Source organism: Chiloscyllium plagiosum, chromosome 13 (genome assembly GCF_004010195.1).
Source record: "Chiloscyllium plagiosum isolate BGI_BamShark_2017 chromosome 13, ASM401019v2, whole genome shotgun sequence".
Taxonomy (NCBI): Eukaryota; Metazoa; Chordata; class Chondrichthyes; order Orectolobiformes; family Hemiscylliidae; genus Chiloscyllium; species Chiloscyllium plagiosum.
Window position 1 is genome coordinate 10,526,758 of NC_057722.1, and position 27,793 is coordinate 10,554,550.

Below are 27,793 nucleotides of genomic sequence, written 5' to 3' on the forward strand. Positions count from 1 at the left end.
ACCTTCCTCCCACTTTGACATTTTTGTCTTTGACCTTATACAGTGTTCCCTGGGCACTCAACACAACCCTGAGGCACAGCGTCTTATCTTTTTGCACAGCACCTACAGATCACTGGGCTCAACACTGAGCCAACAATCTTAGATCAAAGTATTTTCCTCCATCTTGTTCTATGTCTTATTTTTGCTGGTTTGGATTTGTCATGGTTCTTTATCCCTTCATGTTACATTTGGACAGCTGTTGGACAGCCATTCACACTCCATCTGGATACAGCTTTTATGTCTTTATGATATTCAGTTCCACTGATTCTTGGCTATCATATCATGAAACCTGTTGTCGTTTCAGCTCCCGAGCCATCCATCAAAAAACTATAGGGATCCTGCGATATAGAAAGAAGCCCGTTCAGCCCATCGAGTCGGCACCAACCCTCAGAAGAGCATCCCACCCAGAGCCACTGGCCACCCTATCCCTTTAACCCTGCATTTCCCAAGGCTAACCCAGCTAGCCCGCACATCTGTGGGCACTGCAGGACAATTTAGCAAGGCCAATCCACCTAAACTGCACACCTTTGGACTGTGGGTGGAAACCATAGCACCCTGAGGAAACCCACGCTGTCATGGGGTGAATGTGCAAACTCCACACACAGTGGCCAAGGCTGGAGTTGAACACAGGTCCCTGGCGCTGTGGACAGCAGTGCTAACCACTGAGCCGTCATGCCACCATTACATATCATGTCCCTCCTCCCTTCTACAGGTGCAAAACACTTACATTCTTCTCCTTCCCCAGTTCTGATGAAAGATCATTGACTTGAAAAACTTAACTTACTTCCCTTCTCCATCAAACTGCCTCACCTGCCGTGTGTTTTCAACATTTTCATTGTCACTTAATGAACCTTTCTGTTCCCTTTTAAGTGGAGGTACTTCATCTGAAGAGAATGGATCCTTTGGCTCAGTGGATAGCATTTCCAACACTCTGATAGTAGCTGCATGATTCAAACTACTCGACACAATCCAAAATGCTCTTCTCATCAGCCCAGAGGGTAGGTTACAGCCAAAGGTGGTTGGGGGGGAGGGCAAGATGTGTAATTGGTTGGAGTCCCATGTGGTAGAATTGATACCATTCGGGTTACTTGCTATCTTTTCTGCTGTTTAGCAATTGAAATATAACTTCTCACATTGTCTTATACTAGTCACATTCCAGCCCTTTTGTAAACTATTGCCCTCTGGTCACTGCTCTAGCTTGTCAAGGTGAGAATGTAGGTGTTCTGATACTGACTGTAATCAGGATATTTTTAATGATAAGAACAGGGTGTTTCCTTCCCCTAGAAATGTGTATTCCAATCAAATAATTCCAGTTTTTGGTTTAATTTAGATGTGAAGAAGGTTGGTTTTGTTTTTCACACACCTGCACTGATTAAGCACACCACATACTCTCAATTCTTGCTCTCTCCCTCTCTCTCTCTCTCCACCTGACACACACACACAAAATGCTTTTACAGATTTTATTAGCTCAGTGTCTGATTTGTGATCTCCAGTCTCCTACGTGGATGGGCTGTGGTATTTGAATAAATTCAACAATTTGAAATTGAAGTGAGGGTCTGGTAAAGTGAAGGGTGACAGCAGGTTGTCAGCTTTCTTTTCATTCTTTAGTGAAGAGACTGATTGCTACATCAGATGAACTTTAAACAACACGCTTAGCATTGTCCATAAAATAAGTCATGTTATCTGCAGGCAGCCTTCTTTTACAGCCCCTTAATGTCCAATTTTAAAAATTAAAATGAGCTTAAAGTTCAGAATAAGATCGGTCGATACTCATCACTGCAAATAGATTCCACACGGTCAATAGGAAATAAGCAGGAACATGGAAAATAAACAAAGGAGAGGACAATGCACAAAACACACCCCAAACCAATGTGTGTCAAATTGTTATCTCAAATAGCTCAATCATGCACCATCCAAGCGATGCATAATTAAAACCATCAAACCCAAAACACTGACAGAACAAAGATATTTCACTACACATACACCAAGCTCAAGAGAGTTTCAGCATCAGGCATCAAACTGACATGGAATTACTGCCTGGAAAGCAATTCCTATTTTCTATTCTTCATAGAATCCAGAGAACATCATTTGTTTTGTGTGTTTTCCCATTACTTTAGAGGGTGAGTTGCCTTTCCTTTGGCGATCTTGAACATGAATGCCATTTTTTTGCTGTGAGTTGAAGATACAACATGGTTTGAAAAGAAGCACAAATTCTACTATGGCAGCAAACCAGCTCCATATTCGTTTCCGCAGAAATGAGAAATTTCAAAGAGAAGGTAAAATCTTATCTATCGCAGCTGGAGACATTTTGACTTCTTATCAGAGCTGTGTGAGCTTTGAATAAGATGCGTAAGCAAACAATATTTCTTGAATAAACATCCCTTACGGACAGGCATCCAGCTGTCTATTCACTCTCGCACAATTAATTGCTTTCCTGATCTTCTTACCAATATGTAGGTTGGCTGAGAACTGGTAGAATCCTGCCATTGGGGCCACGTATTGGCCAGTAGTCAGATTCAGGCCGATCCCTCGCAGGAACACACCATCCTGCTCAGGCTGAAAGGAAGCAGACACATTAAATAACAAGGTGCATCCAACTCACAAACATTAAACATTAAATTCTTAAGAACCGACAGTCCTCTAACTGCATGCATTTTTTACAAAGTCGTTAGACTGCTTCAAAACGATGGGGCAAACTGTTGTTGATCCATGGAATATAGGCTAAGGTGTTAAGTACCTATTATTATCATGAATGGAGATTGTGGATCAAATGCAATCTGGCTGGGCTCACGTTATATTCTTACAGCAATTTAAAGGGGACCTCTGATCCATCTATCTGAATTGGACTGAGATTAGACCCTCGCACGTGCAGGTCAAGTGAGTTGGGACATCAGGAAAAACTGGAAAGGAATCAGGTGGTGAAGTCAGTCACAACGTTTCCATCATAGCTTCACTCTTTCCATCCAGCAGAACCACTGAACTCCATCCTCCACACATCAGTGAGGAGCTAAGACTATTGTCCCTCCGATCCATGCCTGGTATCGTATGCTAGTAATTCCAAGGGGATAGCCAGGCAATCTTCCAACTGGAATGGAAAATGTCAAAGAATTCTATTACACTATTTACAGAATCAGGCCATTTGGCCCAATAAGGCCATCCTGCTGTTAATACTCTACATGAGCTTCCTTCTTCATCTAACTCTCTCCCAACTTTCTATTCCTTTCTTCCTCCTGCATGTACTTAGTTCCCCATGAATACATCTATGCTATTTGCTGCAACTATTACTTGCAGATAATGAGTTCCACATTCTAACTTCTCTCTGAGTAAATATGTTTCTCTTTATTTGCCAAATGGATTTATTAGTAACATCCTATATTTATGGACCCTGGTTTTAGTCTCTCCTACAAGTGAAAATAGGTTGTTATGTCTACTCTGTTGCAGCCCTTTATAATTTTAAAGATGCCTATTAGATTGCCTCTAAGCCTTCTCTTTACTAAAGAGAAATATGCCAGCCCATTTAGCATTTCCTTGATAGTTATATTCTCTAAGGTCTGGTATCACAATTGTAAATCTCTTTTGCACCTTCTTCAGTTCTCTGTGCCCTTCTCTTATAAAACCTCATATGTTACAGTTCAGACAACCCCACTGTACTTGACTAGACTCCAAGCTACATCTCTTATTGAATTCTATTCCGGAATGGACTTGTGGGTATTGCTACATGTTTTTACATTTATTAACCAATGATTTATGAATCTGTAATTTTAGATCCCTTTGCATCTTTACACTATTTAAGTTCTTCTTTCCACAGGGTATGTATCCTCCTTAATTTTCCAATCACAATGAACTACCTTACACTTCTTGTTAAACGTCATTCACCAAGAACATGCTCATTCTGCAAGTTGATTGTCATCTTCATGTATTTTTTTTTCACTGTCTTGCTCAGAATTGATTATAATCCCTGTCTTGGTATCATCCACAAATTTTGAAACCATACTTCTAATTTCCCAGTTCAAGTTGTTGACATAAATGGGGAATGGCAGTACTGTGGGCCTCCTTTCTCTCTACTTCGACATCAAATACCTACAATGTGGTTCTCAGCTTCACTAAGGCCTACAGAAAGCTTAGCCATATTCTTCTTTGGTGATCTACATCCACTGAATTGGATTCAGAGCTCCTTGTATGCTGTTGCAAAGCAGGTCCACTGCAACAAAGCAAGAATTTCCAGGATGCATAGAATGAGAATCCATCTCTCATGAGTGCCAGCCTTCAGTATTGTGTGACCTCTAACCCAGAATAATGGACCTGGAGGAGATTGGGTGAGAAAGATTGGTGCATTTCCTTTTGCTATGGCCTAGTGTTAAATTAAGAGGTTATGGAACCATCCGAGTCTCGCACGTAAATGATTGCCTCATACATTAATGCAATACATTATTTCTACTTATATATATACATTCTTACTGCTCAATAATATTAGTGTAGGAGTTTAAGCTATGCTGGTCATGCAAGTTGAAAAACCACTCACAATATGAAAATTCTTCAGCTCCCTCAAACTCTTTCTGTTCATCACAAGGTCATCCTTTAGTTTGCAGTAAAAGGCTGCCTCCAGCCTATGATACGGGCCCATTTCCCTGGGTAACAGCGGGGGAAACGCCAGACCACCCTGAATTCCTGGACATTCCCGACACTTTTCCTGCAATGTGATCCTATTTCTTTCTTCAACCACTTCTGCAGAAGAAAAATCAACTTCAGTTGAACACAGGAGGTCAATGTATCTGTTCATTCAAGCCTAATCTGAATAACGTTGGGAATTTTCTTGTAATGTTTAAGTTGAGCTATTTGTGTTCTTTGACCAGTGGTGTACCACAAGGATCAGTGCTTCGATGCTAGCTATTCACAAAATATGGCGATGATTTAGATGTAGACATTTAATGCATTATTTCAAAATTGATGACGACAGAAACTAGGAGAAATGGAGAGCAGTGAGGAGCCAGAAGAGAAGGTTCAGGGTGATTTGACAAGTTATATGAGAGGGCAAATGTGTGGCATTTTATTATGAAGTTATCCACTTGGGCTGAAAGAATAGAATGAAAGGGTTTTGCTTTAAAAACTAGTGATAGCTTGGGAAGCGTTAACATATAAAGGGACCTGGATGTCCTAGTGTACCAGTCATTGGAAACAGGTGCTGCAAATAGTCAGGAAGCTGCATGGTAAGTTGGCTTTCATTGCAAGATGACTTTAGTGCAGGGGCAAGGAAGACTTGCTGCAGCTACTCAGGACCTTGGTAAGATGCAGTCTGGAATAATGTGTGCAGTTTTGTTTTCCATATCTAAGGAAGGCTGTTCTGGCTGCTAAGGGAGTACAATGGAGATACTCTAGGCTGAGAGTGGGGATGTATTTAAGGGGCATTTGGACAGACACATGGACAGGCAGGGAGCAGAAGTATACAGGCTATGTGCAGGCAGATGGGATTAGTTTTGAATGGCATCATGGCCAGTGCTGACATGGTGGGCTAAACGTCCTGTTTCTGAGCTGTACTGTTCTATGTTCTATGATAAGCAGCTTGCCTAGCAAGAACAGTGGGTAGGAGATCTGGATTATAACTGTTACACATATCCACATAATTTGGCCATGGACATACAGGACAGAACGTTAAAATAAACTGGTGATGCCAAACTGGAAAGTGTCAGGTATTGAGGGCAAAGGCAAAAAAGTTGCAGAAAATAGATAGGTTTATAATGTCAACAGTTGCTTTTTAAAAATGATTATTTTCTTAGATGCAGGCATCATTAGGATTTATTTCTCATCCCTAATCTCCCATGAACTGATTGGCCTGTTGACCATTTCAGAATCAAACACATTGCTGTGGATCTCAGTCACATGGAGACCAGACTGGACGAGGATGGCACATTTCCTTCCTGAAAAGTAATTAGTAAACTGGATGGATTTTTATTATTCCAGATATTATGAATTGGACTTTACTGCTACTTTGCAACCCATATCACAGTGCTGATGGTTATGTACAGCCCCATTCATTGTACTTGCTTCAATTTTTAATACAGCTTCTTCTGTATTATTGCACTCAGTCTCCATTGCCATCCCATTAATTTTAATATATGTTTCAATCTCCTTTCAATCCATAGCTACCTCCCTCAACAGTATGCAAGTCTGATAAACTTTAAATATTCTGTCAGTACCTCTTACAATTTCTATGGCAGTCCCATTAATGTTAATGATTGTCTTCAATGGCTAATGTAGCTCCTATTATTTTATATATGGTCTCCCACAAGGTCTGTTGAAATCCTTTTATATTTCAGATGTTATGTCTCAATGTGACTTTTTTATCATCCCATTTATGTTCGTTGTTAACTCCCCATCGTCGATTATAACAAGACCAATTTGCATTTACATTGTGCTTTTGAACAATTAAACATTCCAAGCTGCTTCACAGATTTATCAACAAAATTTGATGCTGAGACATCTAAGGATTGGTGACTAAAATTTTGAGGTAGGCTTTAAGGAAGGGAGGGAGAGACAGAATTCTGGAGAGGTTTCAGAATTCCAGAGTTTAGGGTCAGGGCAGCTAAAAGCTACAACTGGTGGAGCAATGAAAATTGTTAACGTGCTAGAGTCCAGAATTGGAGAAATCTTGAAGGGTAGTAGTACTGGCCGAGATTTCAGAGCTTTCAAGGATTGAGAACAATGAAAGATTTCAAAACACAACCTTGAAGTTGAGGTGTTGTTGGAACAGGAGCCAATGTAGGTCAATGAATGCAGGAGCAATGAATGAACGAGGTGATTTATGTTCGGCCACTGCCCGTGGAGTTTTGGTGAGCCTAGGTTTTAAGAGTGTTCAAGGCTGGTCACAAATGCAGTAGAATTGTCATGTCCAGCTGCAACAAGGCATGAATGAGATTTTAGAAGTAGATAAGCTGAGGTAAAGAAGTAATGGTTAAATAGAAGATAGAAAAATGCAGCGCAGGAACAGATCCTTTGGTCCACCTTGTCTGTGCTAGACATGATATCATTCTAATAGAATCTCATCTGCGTGTTCATAGTCCATATCCACCACCCCCATCCCTTCTCTATCTGTTCATGTCTGTCTAAATATCTTATAAACATTCGTATCACACTGGAATTGGAAATCCTCACTGTTGGTGATGGAGAATGTGTGGGCACATACAACAGTCTCACTTGTGTGAGATATGATTGTTTATTGTGATTGTAATTATTGAACCATCACATGACTTTACCTTTCAGCATTTCTTTGAATTCTTTCAGTAGCACTTCCTGTGTGACAACAGCTCCTGGAGGGCCCTGGGGTCCAGGCGGGCCTGGTGGCCCTGGAAGACCATGCTGCAGAACAAAAAGGGAAAACAATTGTTACTCAGTCTGTGCTGTATGGATTGAAACATTAGCTCTTCAGTCACTGTGCAGCATCTTGGAGCGGCACGGTGGCTCAGTGGATAGCACTGTTGCCTCACAGTGTCAGGAACCTGGGTTCGATTCCAGCCTCGGGTGACTGTCTGTGTGAACTTTGCACATTCTCCCTGTGTCTATGTGGGTTTCCCTCCGGGTGCTCCGGTTTCCTCCCAAATTCAAAGGTGTGCAGGTTAGGTGGATTGGCCATGCTAAATTGCCCATGGCATTCATGGATGTGTCGGTTAGGTGCAGGGGTAAGTGTAAAGTAATAGGGTAGGAGAATGGATGTGGATGGGATACTCTTCAGAGTGTTGGTGTGGACTTGTTGGGCCTAATAGCCCTTTTCCGCACTGTCGGGATTCTGTGATTCTATGACCTTCTCCACCAGCTCAGCTCTTACATGGATGGCTTATGCAGGACATAAGAACATAAAAATGGCAGGAACAGGAGCAGAAAATGATTGTACAGATTTGCACGCTACTCCACCATTCATTAAGTTCATGGCTGATCTTTTGCCATAACTCAATTTCTCCACCCACTCTCCACATCCCTGAGACACCAATGGCCTATTGCAGCACTGAGTATCCTCAACAATGGAGTATCTACAAACCTCTGGGGTAGACAATTTCAATGATCCAGAGCCCAACATTTGAAGAAATGCCTCCGCATTTCAGTTCTAATTGATCATCCCATGTTGTTCTAGATTCTACAGGCAAGGGAATCAACCTCCCTATATCTACCCTGTCAAGCCCCTTCGAAATTTTCTATATTTCAATGAGACCTCCTCACTATTCTAAACACCAGAGAGTATCGACCCAATTTACTGAGCCTCTCATCACAGGCCCGCCTTTTATTTCAGGAAATTCTCTGGAAACCTTTGATGCATTGCCAGGCAGGCAAGCAGATGTGGATACAATACTTCATCGTGGCCCTACCAAAGCCCTATAACATAGGAGTAAGACTTCCTTATTTAGCACCTCAATCCCTCTGTAAGAAAACTTAACATGCCATAAAGCTTAACTTCCTGCATCCCTTCTTGTACCTATCAGCTAATGTTCTGTCTTCCTTGTATGAGAACGTCGAAGGTCTCTGAACATCAACATTTAGAAATTCATGCCTTTTTTAAAAAAAATGTTTTTCTATTATTGTTACTAAAGTGAATAACCTCACACTTGCCCACATTATACTTCATCTGCCACACACTGAAGCTGTCTATAACATGTTGCAGCCTTTTTGCATCCTCCTCATAACTTACATTCCCATCTAGCTTTGTATTGTTGGCAAACTTAGATATATTGCTCTCTATCTTCTTCATTAATTCTTCTAGTCTCTGTCCAAAGGCAGATCCATTCCACTGTACCACAATCTCCGTGATGATTAGAGCAAGGAGGCAGATTCCAAATCCACTCCAGTGGGAGCATGGATTAAATTCTTGGCTCCTTATGGCACCAATTTGATTCACACCAATCGTCCAGTCAACTAGAACCCCCAAGAAGTCTGAGTTGCTGTGGCAACATATATTTTCTAAGAATGTGTGAATAATGGAGCAGGCTTTACAGGTTCAGTATTCTATTCCTGTTGCTTAATTACATGTTTGCATATGTTGTTTCACATTTATACACTTTACTTACATTTATACTTCACATCAGACATCTTCTTATGGCAATCTCTCGAGTTATTCTGGTAACATATTGACAGACTTCCATAACTGTTTCAATGCTGTCTATCATTGTAACAATACCAACAGTGTGTACCTTTTAACATTGGAAACCATCACATAGTGTGTTACAGGAGTGCTATCCAATAGAATCTAATGCTGGGTTGAATAAGGATCTGTAAGAATTTCAACATCACACTCTCTGGTACACCTGATTTGTTAATGACATTTCAGCACCTCAATACATGACTTTTATATTCAAAGAGCTTTATTAGTGCAAGTTATCAGGCACACAAGTTGAAGAAAGGAGGTACATAGATACAGAGGTATAGATAGATACATAGGTCTAGGAGTGCAGATACATCAGTTCACTGGGTGTAGATATACAGATATTGCGGTGAAAATTACTCAGGTTAGGCAGTCTGCCTGAGCTGCTTGATGTACCAGATTTCTTTGTTTGACTATGCTAAATTTGTCCCATTTAAAGCAGCCTCTCATATGTTAGATGTTATCCTTCAAAAGCAAGCAAACCTTTCCTTGACCAGCAGTGAGGTCTCCTTCCCACGTACACCAGCCAATCCACCCACTCTGACAGTGATAACCAATTCCTCTTCTGTTAATGTTCTGGGTTCAGTTCATATTAAATTGTCAACAGAACTGTTAATTTTTAAAAAATTTCTAACAAGTTGTTCTCACGCTAACTTCTGGAAGAAAACTGTGCCTGGCACAAAGTCAATTCCCCACCTCATCCATCACCACCCAACAATTACCTGTGATTTTCGACCTCTTCCTTTGTTCTTCTTCCTGTCGTTGACCCCCTTCTCAGAGTGTTCTACAAACAAGAGCCAGCTGTCATGTGGGTCCACTGGCGTATCTGGTAGCTGCCAGAGAAAAGGTGAAAAATAAGGCAGGCATCCAAATCCTGAGAAAGGAACTGAGTTATGGAACATTGTCATCATTTGGCATTGGATGGCAAAAGCTTTAAATGAGCTGAGAATGAGCTAATTCAGGTAACATTGGGCAGTGTTCCCAGTAGAACTTGAGTTTTATTCCTTTAAGACATTCACTCGAGAAACTGGATCAATATTAACTACTCACATTCAATGTCACAATCAAGCATATCCAGACTAGGTACAATACGAGTAAAACACAGAGTTAGAGGGATCTCAACCTTACCATCTGGCAAGTTAGTTAATGAGTGAAGTCCATCAAGGGACTTGTAAGGCTTGATGTAACTTGGATGCAGAAAATTCTGTCCTTGATCCACAAAATACTGTATGTCTCTAATCAATACCAAGTACTTGCAAAGACTGAAAATTTGGATCTAGCTAACTAGAACGTCTCATACGTAACTACAGCAAATATTGTAGACTTTTGCTCCCTAAATCCAGGATAGAACTGACATTAAACTGTCTCGTAAAAGACTACATCTGACCCACTATGCTATGTAATTCCAGATAAAAGACTGGCAGGCTACCCACTGTTGTACCCACTCCCAGAGTGTGAAAGGATAGTGTCTGACCCACTGTCCCAGTCAATACTAGAGTGTGAAAGGACAGTGTCTGGCCCACTGTCCCAGTCAGTCCCAGGGTGTGAAGGGACAGTGTCTGACCCACTGTCCCAGCCAGACCCAGAGTGTGAAAGGACAGTGTCCGGCCCACTGTCCCAGTCAATACTAGAGTGTGAAAGGACAGTGTCTGGCCCACTGTCCCACTCAATACCAGAGTGTGAAAGGACAGTGTCTGACCCACTGTCCCAGCCAGTCCCCGAGTGTGAAAGGACAGTGTCTGACCCACTGTCCCAGTCAGTCCCAGGGTGTGAAGGGACAGTGTCTGACCCACTGTTCCAGCCAGTCCCAGAGTTTGAAAGGACAGTGTCTGGCCCACTGTCCCAGTCAATACTAGAGTGTGAAAGAACAGTGTCTGGCCCACTGTCCCAGTCAATACTAGAGCGTGAAAGGACAGTGTCTGGCCCACTGTCCCAGTCAGTCCCAGAGTGTGAAAGGACAGTGTCTGATCCAGCAGGTCCCTCTCCTCAGATTTTAAAGATTGACAATTATAAGGTACCATTGAGAGAAGCTGTTTTTATCCCTGATCCACCACGCCTGCTTGAGCCACAAATAGTTGTTAAATTCTACCTTTCCTGGAACTCATCGTATAATTGTGGATGGATTTTACTGAGCACAGTTAGGAAGTTTCAATAAGGGAGGAGGTGACTAGACAGTGAAACGTGTTAGCTTCACCCCACACATTGCAACATTGTCCTTTGCCCATCACAGCACTGACTTTGTTTGCCCTATGAATGAATAAGCGTTATGTTTATATTTGTCCTTATTTTCTGCTAATATTTCAGCCATCTCTGAAAAATAATAAATCATTTTCGAAAGAGCGCGAGAAAAGCACAGGGAGACTTATTAAGAATTGCTGACACTTTATGGAAAATGGAACGTCCGCAAAGTTGCCACTCACTCTGAAACAGCTGGAATATGTCTACCTGGGCAAGGCCAAGAGCTCAATAGTGCAAATTCAGTATGGGCATGATGCATCGAGGGTGGGTTTGTAAATTGGCATGCACTTTTGGAACCGTTTGGATGTTTGCTTACACTAACTCTTTCACATATCACTTTCACTGCAGCTTTCATACAATACTCTTTTTCAGTTCTTAACTTGAGGATCACTGTTATGTATGAAATGAAATCATCTACACTCCAGAGTCTGAATATGTTATTCTTCTGTCCCAAACAGGCGCCCTTCTAAGTAGGTGTCTACTGTGGAATTTCTCTCTTCTACTACCAGCGTCCCTCCCCACCCCCACCACCCCAAATATCTTCCCGATACTCCAACTCAGTATCTGTCAATCCATCTTTCAGACATGTTGTGCGAGATACTGTATAAATGGAGATTATTGTTGTTGAAAGGACTGCATTTATTCAGAAAGTGCTTAAAATCTTGATTTTGACAAGATAATTAGTGAGGTCACGAAGTCCAAATTCTTTGTGGCTACATTAAGTGAATGATAATACTTTAGCTCTTCTGCTTAACAATAATAATAATGTCAGCTCATGTCACCTATCAGGTGCATAGATCCTGTTAGTTCTTCTGGTATCTTGCCTCAACATTCTTCTCTGTCTGAAAATCTCAAATAAAACAGGTTAGATGCTTTTATATGGGACCTTGCTTTGCACAATTGGCCGCTTGTTATGATCCTTGTGGTGAGTAATAGCTATTCCAAAACTTAAATTTTCCAGTGACAAGTAGATATATTAGCAAGGAACCAGATTCCATATTTTTAAGACATTTGCTGTAACAAACGAACTAACATCAGCATAGATCAAACACTGCTTCACAGGCAATTAATGCACTCAAGCAGAGAGATGGTACATTTGCCTTAACTAACACCATTGAGATACAAAAGTTGAAAGAACTGTGGATGCTGGAAATCAGAACCAAAAACAGAAATTGCTTGAAAGGCTCAGCCGGTCTGGCAGCATCTGTGGAGATATATCAGAGTTAATGTTTCAGGTTCAGAGACCCTTCCTCAGAACCGTAGTAGACAATGGAGGTAGAACTTCTTTTGCCAGGTATCACACTTTAGGCAAATGTTTAGCATTACCAGAGAAGGTCCATCCAGCAAGCTCACTTCTCCCTGTTCTGTTATGGCAAAGGTTACAATATTGTGCAAAAGTCGATCTGAGTCCTCAGATCTGATAACCACAACAAGTCCATCTTACTGACTCCTTTTTCTTTAAGTCTTCAAATAAAACATAGAATATTTCAGCCCACCATGTCTCTGCCAACCATGATGCTTACTTGCACGTCCAAGTACGCTCTCCTACTCTGATACACACAGCTTATCTGTCCTTAGCTAAGTTACTTCATATATCCCTTTATGTAACTGTTATTTTTTTCCCAAATACCTACTGTAGCTGAGCATCTTATCATTATAGATCACATATAGTAAAGACTTCGAACAATTCAAAACATTCATCTTTATTTTTTAACAACAGAAGCTAAAAAAAATCAAACAAACAAACGATCCCTTTGCCACTTACAGCAGAAACAAGCTTCTTCTGTGCCAAGTACTAGCAATTTTTTATGATCAATGAATCATTACTATACCCAGCTCTCATCTACTTGATCTGGCTGTCAATTAACTTCAGTATGGCTGTAGTGTCCAACACTGCTTGGTTTGATCATTCTAAAAATGATATCCCTCCCGCTCAATGTCCTCATCCTCCTCAGAATGCTGGTCATGCTGTCCCAGTTCCTCAGCCTCTGTCACTTTCCCTCTCTGCCTGCTCCAGTTGTGCAGAGAATGACAGACTAGGATTGGGTGGCACCATCTTACTGGGGTGGACCGCAAGGGCCCCAGAACAATCCAAGCATTGGAACCTCACCTTCAGGAGGTCTATTGTCTACTCTGTGATGGCCCTATTCGAAGAATTGCCTGCATTGGATCTGCACTTAGCCTCAGTCAGTGAGATGCACAATGTAGTCATCAGCCATGGTCACATAGGGTAGCCCTTGTCTCCCAGTAGAAACAAAAAAAACTGCATATGCTAGAATCCAAAATAGACAGGCAGGAGGCTGGAATAACACAGCAGGCCAGGCAACATCAGAAGGTGGAGAAGTCGAAGTTTCGGGTCTACCTGTCTACCTTTTCTCCCAGTAACCATCCTTGTCAGGTTTCTGAGCCTCTCAATAGGAACGTGAGAGTTCTTAAGAATATAGACATTTTGGTAGCTCCCAGGGAACAAGGTGCAGACTTCTAAGATGCAGTACTGATGGTCACAGATGAAATACACATTGATAGAATGGACACCTTTTCTGTTGTTGAACCAACTTCATTATGGTATGGTCCTCTCAAGACAATGTGAGCCCATTCTATAGCACCCTGATCCTTGGGGATGCCAGTTACATTGGCTAAGCCTCCTGTCAGGCTGCAGCACTGACCTTATCTTAGCAAATTGAGGTGAACTGGCATGATTGGGCACAAATGGCATTAATAGCAGCCTTAATATATTTGTGGGTGGTCAATTGAGAGTTTCAGACAGGACTCCAGTGATACCTTGGCAGTAATCAGTCACATAAAATGCAGTTGCCATCTTGATGGCTGCTGGGAAAGGATGACCAGTCACCCCCTTCAGGTCACGGGTCCTACTCCATCAGGTGACATTGTTCAGTGTCAATATCCCTGGTCATCCTCTGCCTGTGGGCACACTACGTCTCGCTCGTCCAGAGGATTTGGCATCAAGGTTAAGGCATCAGTTTAGCTGTTCCCATCACTGTGATGCACACCTTTCCCCTGTCACAGCCTACCATGCCCTCAACACACTACCAGCTCACCCTCAGATGTCACCTTTTCCCATCTTCATAACCCTTGCCCCTTTTGTTTCCCAAGGTTGCTGCCTCTAATCCCTAGCATTGACTCCCCAGCAAACCCTAGCCCCCCCAACCAACCTACTTCCCTACCCCAATCGTGTTGCTTGATACCACTCCAGATCCTTGACTAATGATCCACAAATCCCCAGATTTCTCACACAGTCCGGGACCCACTCCATGGACTATAGTGAGATGGAGATCCTGTCCCTGACAGCCCCATGTGGATAACTGACTACCCCCAAAGCCCTGGACATTGAACAGACACTAACCTTGACTGACTGGATCAGGATCTCTGACTGATAGAGGGACCCTCGCCTCACCCAACCGCTGAGTTAACTGAGGATTACTCACTTTCGGCTTTGAAACACAGCCACTGGTTGATGCATATGCACATATGTTTACTGTGTAGGGTGCTGGAACATCAACTACACTGAGAAGTGCTGACATCTGCCTGAATGGCTGTAAGTTGGGAAAAGGGAGACCTGGGTGGGACCTGGGTGTGGTTGAGTACCAGTCGCTGAAGATAGATATGCAGGTGCAGCAGGCAATAAAGAAGGCAAATGGTATTTTGGCCTTCATTGCGAGAAGCTTTGAGTACAGGAGCAGGGATGTGTTGTTGCAATTATACAGGGCCTTGGTGAGGCCATACCTAGAATATTGTGTGCAATTTTGGTCTCCTTTTCTGAGAAAGAATGTTCTTGCTCTCGAGGGAGTGTAGTGAAGGTTTACCTGGCTGATTCCAGGGACGGCAGGACAAGAGGAGAGATTGACTAGGTTAGAATTGTTTTCTCTGGAGTTCATATGTGTGAGGGGGGAATCTCATAGAGATTTATAAAATTCTAACAGGACTCGACAGGGTACATGCAGGGAGAATGTTCCCCATGGTTGGTGCCTCCAGAACCAGGGGTCACAGTCTGAGGATTCGGGGTGGGCCATTTAGGACGGAGATGAGGAAACATTTCTTCACCCAAAGAGTGGTGAGCCTTTGGAATTCATTACCATGGGAAGTAGTTGGTGCCAAAACTTTCAATGTTTTCAAGAAGCAGCTAAATAAAGCACTTCGGTCAAATGGGATCGAAGGTTATGGGGAGAAAGCAGGATTAGGTTATTGAGTTGAATGATCAACCATGATTGTGGTGAATGGTGGAACAAGCTCGAAGAGCCAATTGGCCTCCTCCTGCTCCTATCTTCTATGTTTCTATATTGCTGTGTTTCAATAACAAGCTGCTTGGCTTTGTGTTGTGCTAAAAGACAAGGGAGCCCAATAGTACTGTTAGCCTTTAAGGTCTGGCTGAGGGGCTAAACACATGGAGGCAAGGGGAGGCAAGAGAAGCTAGAAGTGCTCTGACCATCCAGGAGGGTGTTAAGTGGAAGGGCACAGAGAGTGAGCAAGCAGCCCTGAGATGAAGCCTGGCTCAGCCTAGCCCTGCACAGTGTTCTTGCAGCAGATATACAATAAAAGATGCCGTGCACGCCAAAGTGCAACATCGAAATGCAAAAGTGTACCATAAATGGATTGGTAATGTGCTGTAATGAAATAGTGAGGTTATTACATATCAAATGCCAATGTCTATGGACACGAATGTATTCAGATGCTGCCCATTGAACTACATTGAGATATTGGTGCTGCTGTGCAAGATGGAGTTTGGAGGAACAAGTGGCGAGCCAGACTCACCAGGTATTGTCACTGACTTCCATATCAGCAATTATTGGTGAGTGGGAGAATGGGAGCCTTCATATTAGTGAAGTGGGCTCAGGTAGTAATGACAGCGTTCATTAGCAATGATCTCCATTCATTGAATCTCATCTTGATGTCCAGGACTTGGTTGGAAAATATGACATTTTCCTCTTGACTTGAGAAGTGTCTTGCTCAATATCTCATCCACTTTTCCCAAATTTCATGCCAAAATTCACATCGTTTAGGACCTGAGAAGATTCAGCCCCTGGAATGTGAGAAGGCCATTTAGCCCAATGAGCATGCTCCAATATTCATCATGATCATGGTTCAATCTCTATATCGATGTCATAATCTCTTCATACCCATTTATACATTTGGCCTCTAGAAACCCATTTATTTATTTCTTAACTATTTTCAGTGACTTGTCTTCCAATGCTTTTTATGGTTCAGACTGCCACAGGTACACCACCCACTGAGTGAAGAAATAGGTTAACACCTCACTCCAACACAGTCTACCATGTATCCAGAGTTGTTCTGGACTCTTTGGCCTCGCAAAACACCATCCCTGCATCCTGTCCTTCCAGTCCTGTTAGAATCTATATGTTTCAATGAGATTCCCTCTCATTCTTCTAGACTCCAGCGAATATAAACCGAGTTGACACAACCTCCCTTCATACAACAAACCTGCCATCCAGGAATCAGTGCGGTTGACCGTTGCTGCCCTCTTTCTATGGGAAGCACACCTTTTCTTAGATAAGGAGGCTAAAACTGTATGTAATACTTCTGGTGTGGTCTATACATCTGCAGCAAGACTTCCTTGCTTCTGTACTCAAACCCTCTTGCACTAAAGGCCAACATGTCATTTGCCTTACTGCACTGGTACACTTGCGTTCAATGACTAGGCACAAGGATTCAGGTCCCTTTCTACATCAATATTTCCCAATCTATCACCGTTTAAATAATATTCTGCCAAACCTGATTTTCCTGCCAAAGTGGGCAGCTTCACACGTATCCGTGTTATATTGTATCTGACACATATTTTCCCACTCACTCAACTTACCTAAATTGCCTGCAAGCCTCTTCACATCCTCCACACAACTTATAATTCCACCTACTGCTTTTGTCATCTGCAAATTTAAAAATATTACATTTGAATCTGTCATCCAAATTGTTGATATATATATAGTGCACAGCTGGGGCCTAAGTACTAATTCTTATGGTATCAATTTGACACCACATTTCACTTCAGAAATGCATTTATTCCTACGCTGTTTTATGTCTGCTTGTCAATTCTCAAGAAATGCTTCTACATTACTACCAATTCGGTATACTCTGATGATGGGCCTTTGGCAGAAAGCTTTCTGAAAATCCAAATATACCACAACCATTGGTCCTCCTTCATCTATTCTAGTAGCTACATTCTCAAAAGACTCTAGTAGGTTTGACAAACACAATTTTCCTTCCATAAATTCATATTGAATTTGCGTAATGCCATTTATGTTGTTTAAATTTCCTATTATGAAGCTTTTATAATAGATTTCAGCATTTTTTCCTATAACTGATGTTAGGTCCATAATTCTCAGATTTCTCCTTCCCTTCTTTCCTAAATTGTGGAATTATATTTGCCACCCTCCAATCTGCTGCAACTGTTCTGAACCTATACGATTTTGGAAGGTAACAGTCAACACATTCACTATTTCCATACCACTTGGCATGTAAATTATCAGCCCTGGAATTTTATCTACTTTCAGTTTCTTTAATGTTTTCAGCAGCACTTTTTTTTTATTTATACCAATCTCCTGCAAATGCTTGATTGGAGTAAATACTTGTTTCCTTAGCATTTCTAGTTGGTTATTTGTGGCTTCTTATATAAAGACTGAACTAAAGTAGCTGTTTAAATGTCCTGCCATTTCCTTGTTCACTGTTATCAATTGTTCTATTTCAGATGTAAGGGGCCTATATTTTTCTGCACTAATCCTCTTCTTTACACATAGTTATTAAAGCTTTTATAATCTGTTTTAATGGACCTTGCAAGTTTACACTCATCTCTAATGTTTCCCTCTTAATCAATGTCTTCGTCTTCTTTTACTCCTTGTCCTCAGGCTTGCTCCTTTTTCAGGCAACTTTATATGATTGAATTTCTGTCCTTAGTTTATCTTGTTAGTCGTGGTTGGGCTACTTTTCTTGTTGTGTTCATTTGCCGAAATGGAATGTCTAATTGTTACAATGCTTCAATTTTAAAGCATAACTGATTTGTAAAATCCAATGTTCATAATATACTATATTTGTCTCCATGTCAACCCTTAGAAGCAACCTTTGGTGTAAAATGCTTTGAAATGGGTAAACTGCTGTGGAAATGCAAGCCATTAGAACTCACATGAACCATTTTAAAATGGATGTATTCGACAACTTCACAACAATATGTTGTCAAATGATTGTAGCCATATGTTGTCTTGCCACAGGTAATTCTGTATTTATTTGTAACATTTTTTCCTCTGAATCAAAGGCTTATTCTGGAGACCTGAGTACATAATCTAAGCTGACATTTCAGTGTTGCACAACGGGATGAGTCACTGTTATAGGTGCAGTTTTTTTAAATATTATAGAACATAGATAGAACATAGAACAATACAGCACAGAACAGGCCCTTCGGCCCATGATGTTGTGCCGAACATTTGTCCTAGCTTAAGCACCCATCCATGTACCTATCCAATTGCCGTTAAAGGTTGTCAATGATTCTGACTCTGCCACTCCCACAGGCAGCGCATTCCATGCCCCCACCACTCTCTGGGTAAAGAACCTACCCCTGACATCCCCCCTATACCTTCCACCCTAATGTTAAACTAAGACCCTGCCTGCCCTTCCAGATGTGTAGAAACTTGTTTAAAGAAGTGAATGGACATTCCCCAGTGCTCATGACCAGCCGTTGCCCCTCAACCAGCATCATACGGCAGCCGATCTAGTCTTTGTCCCATTGTTGTTTGTGTGAGCTTGCCATGTACGAATCAAATTTAAAGACATTACAGTAGTGAATATTCTTCCAAATAACACATTTCAATGGCTGTAAAGCATTTTAGGGTGCCCAAAGGTTGCGAAATATAGCATATAGTATATCCAGCTGTTTTTGTTCGGGAAACACATGAATGCCTGTATTTGGAAATTGACTGAAGAGCTACCTTATGTGTAATTGACATACATTTATGAATACCTCATAGTCCATGTGCTAGTCATATTATTGGCTCAAAGAAGTATTTCATGTGTTTATCCAACTGTAAACTCACAGCATCTTTACATTTCATTTACCGCAACATACCAGTATGAGATATCTTGTCCATCAGACACCCCTCTACCCATGAGTCATCTCTGGGCTATCCTCAGTAACCGCAGTTGAATTTACAGTAGTGTTTATGGATTACTTCAACTTGGTGCCTTGCCCAATATATTAGCTGAACTGTTGAAACTATTTTTGTTTTGTTTTTCCCTGCACGTTTGCTTGTCATTAACTTGCTGCAGCAAATCCTCTGCTTTCAAATAAGTCTCATTGTATGTTTGGGTGGGATGGTTAATTCTTTCAGATTTCCCAACACTCCATCCCTGCTGCTCCATGATCAACACAAGTGGGGACATTTTCAACTCTCAAAATTGGGTAGTTTAGTTTAAGTGAGACATAAAATTGAATACTTTCAATTCTAGTCCCAAACCACCATGAATCTACCTAATTCTAGCTTTAACAGAGGTGGGGCAAGTAAAAGCTAACCCAGTCACTGAAGGGAGATGGGTGCTTCATTGAAACTCTCCCAGGAAGCACCTTATCTCCATTTTAAAGAGTTTTTTGTTTAATTCCTGTCAGGTAGACTTTCCTTAGTCATGGGAAACCTGATAGGAAAGGGAGTGTGAGAAAGGTTGATCATAAGCATTTATGGCACTGCTTTTGGGCTAAGGTCAGTAGAGGTGTTTTAACTATGCCTAACATGAGAAACTTTGTCTCCATCTCAATGATCACCCTCAGCATGAATCACTTGCCCTGCCACGATCTATCCAACCTTCACTTTCACAATCTCTGATTGCTAATCTTCACTAGCCTCTCACTCTGGTCATGATCACTCCTTTCAAACATCACCATTGCTCACCTTCCTATACCTCCTCCAAATCCACCCACCTCTGCCTTGAGTTACAGCCTCCCTGTTAGCCAAGTCAATCTATCAGGCTGCCTATCAGGTGGAAAGCCTGTGAACAATAATCAGATGAGCTCTATATTCTTAATACTGGGGCTGAGTGGTGATGAGTGAGGAGCATGGTACTCCTGATGTTCCTATCCTATTGCTCCCCCCTAGATCTGAAGACTTATCTCTACAAATATTACCACAAGAAATTATTATTTTTGTCACTGTAACGTCCAATCCTAAGCAATTTCTGAGACATTATCTTAATCAGGTTGTTTATTCAGTTTTCCTTTTCTTGATCTCTTTACGTAACATTTTTCAGGTAACAAGACTGCTGACTATTTCTCAAGGCACAATGGGATTGCCATCCGTCTAGAAATAGCCAAGTGTCTCCATATATTAGCAATTAATCCCCAGCACATTGCAGTGAGTAACCATAGAGAATAAGCTTGGAGACAGTGTTTCTTTTTTAGCATAGTACATCTTTTGTTTTCATTAATAGAACTGTTGTTGATGAGCAGGAAAGGCAGTTTGACTGAGAGTCAAGGATTATCCTTGGCGAAGTGATAGCCTAGTGGTATTAGCACTGGACTGTTAATCCAGAGACCCAGATAATATTCTAGGGACCCAGATTCGAATCTCACCGTGGAGTTTAAATTCAATAAAAAGGAGTCTGGGATTAAAAGTCTAATGATAACCATGAAACGATTGTTGATTGTTGGAAAAATCTATCTAGTTCACTAATGAGCTTTAGGGAAGGAAACCTCTGGACTTTACATGTGACTCCAGACCCACAGCAATGTGGTTGGCTTCTAACTGCCCTCTGAGCAATTAGGGATGGATGATAAATGATGCCTAGCCAGCGACACTCTCACCCAGTGAATGAATAAAGAGGAAAAAGATTGGCTACAGTGGGAGTTGTCCATTTCCAAATGGAGCAATGGCGCAGAACGAAGGTGAACACAGAGAGCAAGATAGGATTATGGCAGGGAGGGGAAGAGTTGGGAGGAGCAGTTAGAAGCATGTGGTAATGTGATGTAACCCCCAGAAACGAGCCTGGGGAAGAATGTGTTCCGTGTATAGCAACTCATGCTGATGACCCAGCATAGAATGGGAGCTCATTAATGTACAGGCAGTGGAGCTGCAAGAGAAATCAAAGTAAACTTTTCGCTTTAAATTACATCCTGGTGTGATATGTTGACACATGTTAGCATGACTCAGAATCTTTCTGTCAAGGCTCCATGGATATAGGGTCAAATCCTTTCAAATTCTCAACAACAAACGAATTGTATTTAACATTACACTGCATCCCCAGGCATCTCACAGGAGCAATCAGACAAATTCAGTGCTGAGGTACAGAAGCAGATAATAGGGGAGGTGTCCAAACGCTAGGCCAAAGAGATGGTTTTTAAGGTCTGACTTAAAGGAGAAGAGAGAGTGAGTGGAATGGGGAGCTTGAAAGAGAGAATTCCAGTATTTGGATATAAGACAGTTGAAGGCATGGCCACCAATAATGGAGCGAAGATATTGGAATTCACAAGAGGTCTGAACTGATGGAGCACAGAGCTCTCAGTTCAGGTCTGGTGACCCTTCCTCAAACCTGCCTCAGAAGGCAGAAACTCACAAGAGATAACCCAGATTCTGTGTTCGGTCATTGCTGAGTTAGTCAATCTCACCAGGACTGATGAGAGGAATACAACAATTGCTGTCACGCCTTCACTATAATGAGAGGCAATATTCCTTTCTTAACCTTTATCCTGATTCTGCTGCAGGTTGGAGCAGTAATGGAGGAGATTTGACCTTAATTGCTGCCTCTGACCCTCCATAACAGAAGTACCAGCACAGAAGACTGCCTTGGGGCAAAAATTCAAAGAAAATCCTTTCTGTCTCCAGAAAGTCACAATTGTGATAACGATGTCGAAACAATGAACTGGTTGCTTCCCTAATGACTCATTGTGTAAATGTGCTGAGTCACACAAACCAGATATGTATTGAATGTCAAATTTGCAAGAAAATATAGTTTCCATTAATATAAGCTCAGAAAAAAATAAAAGCAAGAAACATGGAGCCTAGATTTTTTTTAACAAAGAATCACAGAAACATGCACTTTAGGAAAATAAGCATATAACTATGCAGTATGGGACAAAAGAAACATCAAACTATAGACAACAAGGCATTCAGAAATACAGATCCTAAAATGATAGGAATGTGGAGCTTTAAACAAAGAAGGGGTATGATTATCATGATTTGTTAGAGTAACCCAAATGTAATCTCGCTGCCCTGCTTTCTTCCTGGAGCCCTGTCAGATCTCCAACTTCAAATGTTCTGATTTTACCTTAAAAGATACCATGGTAGCTGCCTTAGCTACTCTTCCAAACTTTCATGTTCCAACAAATCCCAAAACAGTACCACACCTTTTGAAACTGTTTTGAAAAATGTGTAACGTGTGTAATATGGTTGCAGACCGTGAGACACTACTACACTTGAGGTATTTCAGGACATAAGAAATCAGAGCAGGAGTAATCCACTTGACCCGTCCAATGAGATCATCAATGATCTGATTGTTGCTTCATTCCCACTTTCCCCCCCCGTTCACCCATAACTCCTGATTCCTTTATAGATCAAAGCTTGATCCAACTCAGTCTTGGATATATCTAATGACCCCGAGATAGAATTAGCTAAAGTTTACAAATCCTTTATAACAGGAGAAATTCTTCTTTATCTCCACGTTAAATAGAGTCAGAGATGTACAGCATGGAAACAGACCCTTCAGTCCAACTCATCCATGCCGACCACAATTCCTAAATTAATCTCGTCCCATTTACCAGCACTTGGTCTAATCCCTCTAAACCTTTCTTATTTATATGGCAGCACCCGAGGAGTAAGATATTCGACATTTCGGGGATAAGCCTTTCATCAGGAAGGGCTCATTTCCTGATGAAGGGCTATGTCTGAAACATTGATTTTCCTGCTCCTCAGATGCTGCCTGACCTGCTGTGCTTTTCCAGCATCACACTCTCAACTCTGATCTCCACCATCTGCAGTCCTCACTTCCTCCTTCTTATTCATGTACCCATCCAAATGCCTTTTAAATGTTGTAATTGTACCAGCCTCCACCACTTCCTCTGGCAGCTCATTCCAAACACATACCACCCTCTACATAAAAAGAATTGTCCCCTAGGTCCTTTTTAATCTTTACCTGCTCACCTTAACCATATGCCCTCGGATTTTGGACTTCGCCACCCTGGAGAAAAGACCTTGGCAATTCACTCTATCCACACCCATCATGATTTTATAAACCTCTGAAAGATCATCCCTTAGCCTCTGATGCTCTAGAATCAAAATCATGTACATAGATGACAAAAAAACAGGGGACCGCTGGTTACAAACCTCCAGTTCGAAAAGCAACCCTGCACCACCACCCTCTGTCTCTACCTTCTAGCCAATTTTGCATCCAAATGACTAGTTATTGCTGTATTCCCTGTGATCTACCCTTGTTAACCAGTCTATCATGTGGAACCTTGTTGAACGCCTTACTGAAGTCCATATAGACAACATCCACCGTTCTGTCCTCTTGGTCACTTCATCAAAAAAACTCAATCAAGTGTTCACAATCCTAGAATCATCTGAATGTAAGCCTTTTTTTTCTGAAACTGTGCCCAACCAGTTCTGGAACCTCAATGAAGGTTAAATCCTCTCAATATCTATCCTCTCAACTTGCCTCAAAAATTTATGTTTCAGTGATAATCAGGTCTTGTTCTTCCAATCCCATGAGTATTGGTCCAACCTTCCTCAAAAGATAATCCTTAATCCCAAGAATCAATTTAGTGAGTATTCTCTGAACTACTTACAATGATTCTCCTTTCTAATGCAAGGTTCTATGTCCGGTCTCACCAAATATCCTGTATGTTTAGCAAGACCTCTCTAGGTTTATACTCAATCTTCTTGCAGCATGGTCTCAATGTCCCTTAGATGATTATGATCATCTACCTGCAGGTTACCAAACTTTCTAAAATGTGAATGCTGTGTTTCGTCATTAAAAATGTTGTCAAAAGCCCAAATGTTTACAGCTTTAATGCAGGAGGATTCACTGACTAATTTCACCCAACTGCTTGAGTCCTGAGACTCATTGAAAAAAGTCATCATCATGCAACACCAGGTTATAGTCCAACAGGCTCATTTAAAATCACAAGCTTTCTGAGCACTGCCCCTTCGTTAGGTGAAGACTTCACTTGATGAGGGAGCAGTGCTCTGAAAGCTTGTGATTTTAAATGAACCTGTTGGACTATAACCTGGTGTCGCGTGACTTCTGACTTTGTCTACCCCAGGTACCTCCACACCATTTGGACAAGGACCTGCGTTGGTTCCATCACTAGGTCATCCTTCAGCTTTTCTTTAGGGAGAAAGAATCTAAAGGTGCTCCCTACATCTTATACTTCATGTCTCTGGTCGATCTGACCTTACAATCTCCTAAAAAGAGATCAGGAGCATACCTTTGATTGGCATTGCCAATTTGAGTCAATACCATCCTGGGTATGTATTGTTGGAAACCAGCGTTGCCAACTTTAGAGGGGGTTAATGGAAACTGCTGATTTTCTGATGTGTGAATAACTTATTTTGCTTCAGACGAGTGTAATCTTATTTTCCCCTGCAGTGCTATCCGAGCTATGCGGTTAGGTAAACAGACTGGCGCCATGGCCGAGGGGCACCGATTCACTGAATACAATAAAAGCAATGTAATCCTCCAATGGAAATGTCGAAAGTAAAATATTCCATTTCATTTTATAAATGTAATAAATTAGACCACTGGCAAAAATTATTATAGGCAGAGCAGAAAGAGCTAACGTATATTTCAGATGAAATTTTCCAAAGTCTAGCAAGCTTAAGAAAGATAAATGTACATGTTCCTTAGGTTGAAATAAGTGAAAAGTATCAGAATTCCATAAATATGATACACAATGTATATCCAAAATGATGCAATTTTAATTTAATGAGGCTGGCTTTGTGTTTGACTTTTCAGTAGCAGACTGAGCAATGTCAAATCCTGTATGAATAACATACGTGGATGATGCTGGATAATAAGGAACGATTTACTCCTTTACAGTGCTGAATAGTTTCGGCGTGGTACACTGTCAGCTTCTGTACGTGAAATGTACAGGGTAGTCCCTCAAAGTGAGGAGGACAGATGCAGGAAAGCCAGATGTAAGAACCTGCACATACATTCTGTTAAAGTGGGGAGGCTGTTCTATGGCCACTATCAGTGCATAAAATATACATAAAAAAGAATTAGTCATACACTGTACAGGGATATTCATAAACGTGTGTCTCAGGACCAGCTCCTGCAGCACCCACTGGATAAAAAGGGAACAAATCACTCCTGCTTCCTATTTCATTCCACAAGGTACTGAGCTATTGCTCTCATCCTGTTTGAGATCAGTCCTATTTGAACCTGAACATCTTGCGTCCCACCAAGGTAACCAGCTGATCCATCTACAACACCCTGTTGCCCTTATGGGCAGCAAGTCCAACCGTAGTGCTTATCTTTCATGTCATCTCTTACTCAAGTGAAACACAATGTCATTTGTCTATATTTGCTGATGACGTTACATTTGGAGACATATAGATAATGCAGCTGGGGCAAAATGTTATACAGATATATGGCTAGATTATGCCACCTACTTAAGGAAGACCTAAGAAAGATGGAAGGCTCAAATCCAGACAATTTTGGCCCAAATGCAAAAAATCCTTAAAAACTAGCGAGTATGTACCAAAAAAAAATTAAAAGACTGATTGGCATGCGAAGGGATGGAACTTTTGTTATGGTTACTTTGATTTGGGTTAAACTTTTGGTTGGATTTCATCTGGGAACTGTATCTCATGAAGCATATATTGGCCTTGGAGGAGCTGATTCATCAGAATGATACAAGATCCAAAATTGTTAAATTACAAGGACAGGTTGCATACATTAAGTTTGTATGATCTTAAGTATAGAAGACTAAAGGTGATTTAATTGAAGAGTTTAACACAATCAAAGGATTTAACAGTATTCCTGGAGATAAATTATTTCCTGTGGTGGAGCTAGCCCCAAGAAAGAAACGTGACCACATTTGTAGAACTGGGGCATTTAGGGTAATGTCAGAAAACACTTTTTCACTTGAATGGTAGAGGAAATATGTAACTTTTTCCCATAAAAGCTGTTGAGGCTATTGGTCAATTGAGCATTTCAAAAGTGAGGTTGATGATTTAATGTAGAATGTAACTGTGATCTAGCTGAGTTCCAGATCAGGTTTAAGCAGCTGAAGACTTTATCCTGTTTCCCTGTTGCTGTTACTCTATAATAATCCACAGTGTAATCCATTTTATCATTTTATCCACTGCATTTCCATGAAGCCCTCTGAAATTATTGATCTTGCCAACATTTATCAGCCAAATGTGCCCTCTCTCATGCTACTTTTATATGTGAGATTCCCACAAACGTGGATGATCCTCCAGCATTCCATTTAAAATTAAATGGGATAAATACCTGAGAACTCGCATAGAATGAGGTTTCTAGAAAGTGGTCTGCAATCTGCCCGTAACAGCGTTGTGCAGCATTTGCACACACTTTCTGAAGTGAGGAACAAAGATCTCCATACATATCACAAGATCTGATCTTATATATGATACTGAGTCTTCAAGGTAGCTTTGGTTCAGAAGAATAACTCCTTTGATCTCAATCTGCCACAGCATGTTTTCAATCTACAGTTTACCTGGGACATAGGGTGGAGGCTAAGGGAGAAAGCAGGGGCGCCATCACATCAATTTAATCCTCACTTCTTGATAAATATTGAACACAATGAAAACAATTCTCCAATTCAGTGTTGAAGCTACTGACTGTGAAATCCATGAGAAACACATTCCTGGGTCAGGTAGGTTATTTGATAGATTCAGAGTGATGTCCTCCCTATACTGTCTAATCAAACATTTCTCATGTACCAGTATGGGTTAGAAATAGAGTGAAGCTGTTTCCCAATATTTTTAATCAACCTAGTCAGAGGTTCTGTTACACACCTTTGGAGCAGTTGGGACTTGAACTCAAGCCTGCTGGATTACCACCACAAGATCTCTTCAAGTTGTTTCTATACTGTCCCATTCTGCACTCATAAGTTAGGATAGGAAAAGGTCCCTATTTGAAATGGTGTAAAGCTTTGTCTAACACTTCAGTGTCAATTACCCAAGGGTATAAAATAACCCAATATTTCCCCATCAAACTTCTCCAGGCCATTTACAGTTTTGATTAGATCAAGTTCAAATCTCTAGCTACACTCTCCCATCAGATACTCTCAGACCAGATGTAACACAGGTTTTGATAGAGAATAAAACTCCCTCGATGGACCGAAGGGTCTGTATCCATGCTGTACATCTCTATGACTCTATATGACTGTATGGCACATTCACAATGATTATGTGTAGCTAC

At 41.3% G+C, this 27,793-nt stretch overlaps 1 protein-coding gene across 2 annotated transcripts in view; it reads right to left on the minus strand.

Moving 5' to 3' along the window:
- The window catches only part of LOC122555748 (erythroferrone-like), an 89,547-nt gene that overhangs the window by 44,480 nt on the left and 17,274 nt on the right, over nt 1–27,793 (minus strand). For both annotated transcript variants that reach the window (XM_043701830.1, XM_043701831.1), the window contains exons 2-5: nt 9,886–9,996; nt 7,290–7,392; nt 4,562–4,764; nt 2,487–2,595 (exon numbers count right to left, since the gene is read on the minus strand). In XM_043701830.1, the coding sequence (XP_043557765.1) occupies nt 2,487–2,595; nt 4,562–4,764; nt 7,290–7,392; nt 9,886–9,996 (526 nt within the window). The remainder of the gene's footprint in view (nt 1–2,486; nt 2,596–4,561; nt 4,765–7,289; nt 7,393–9,885; nt 9,997–27,793) is intronic.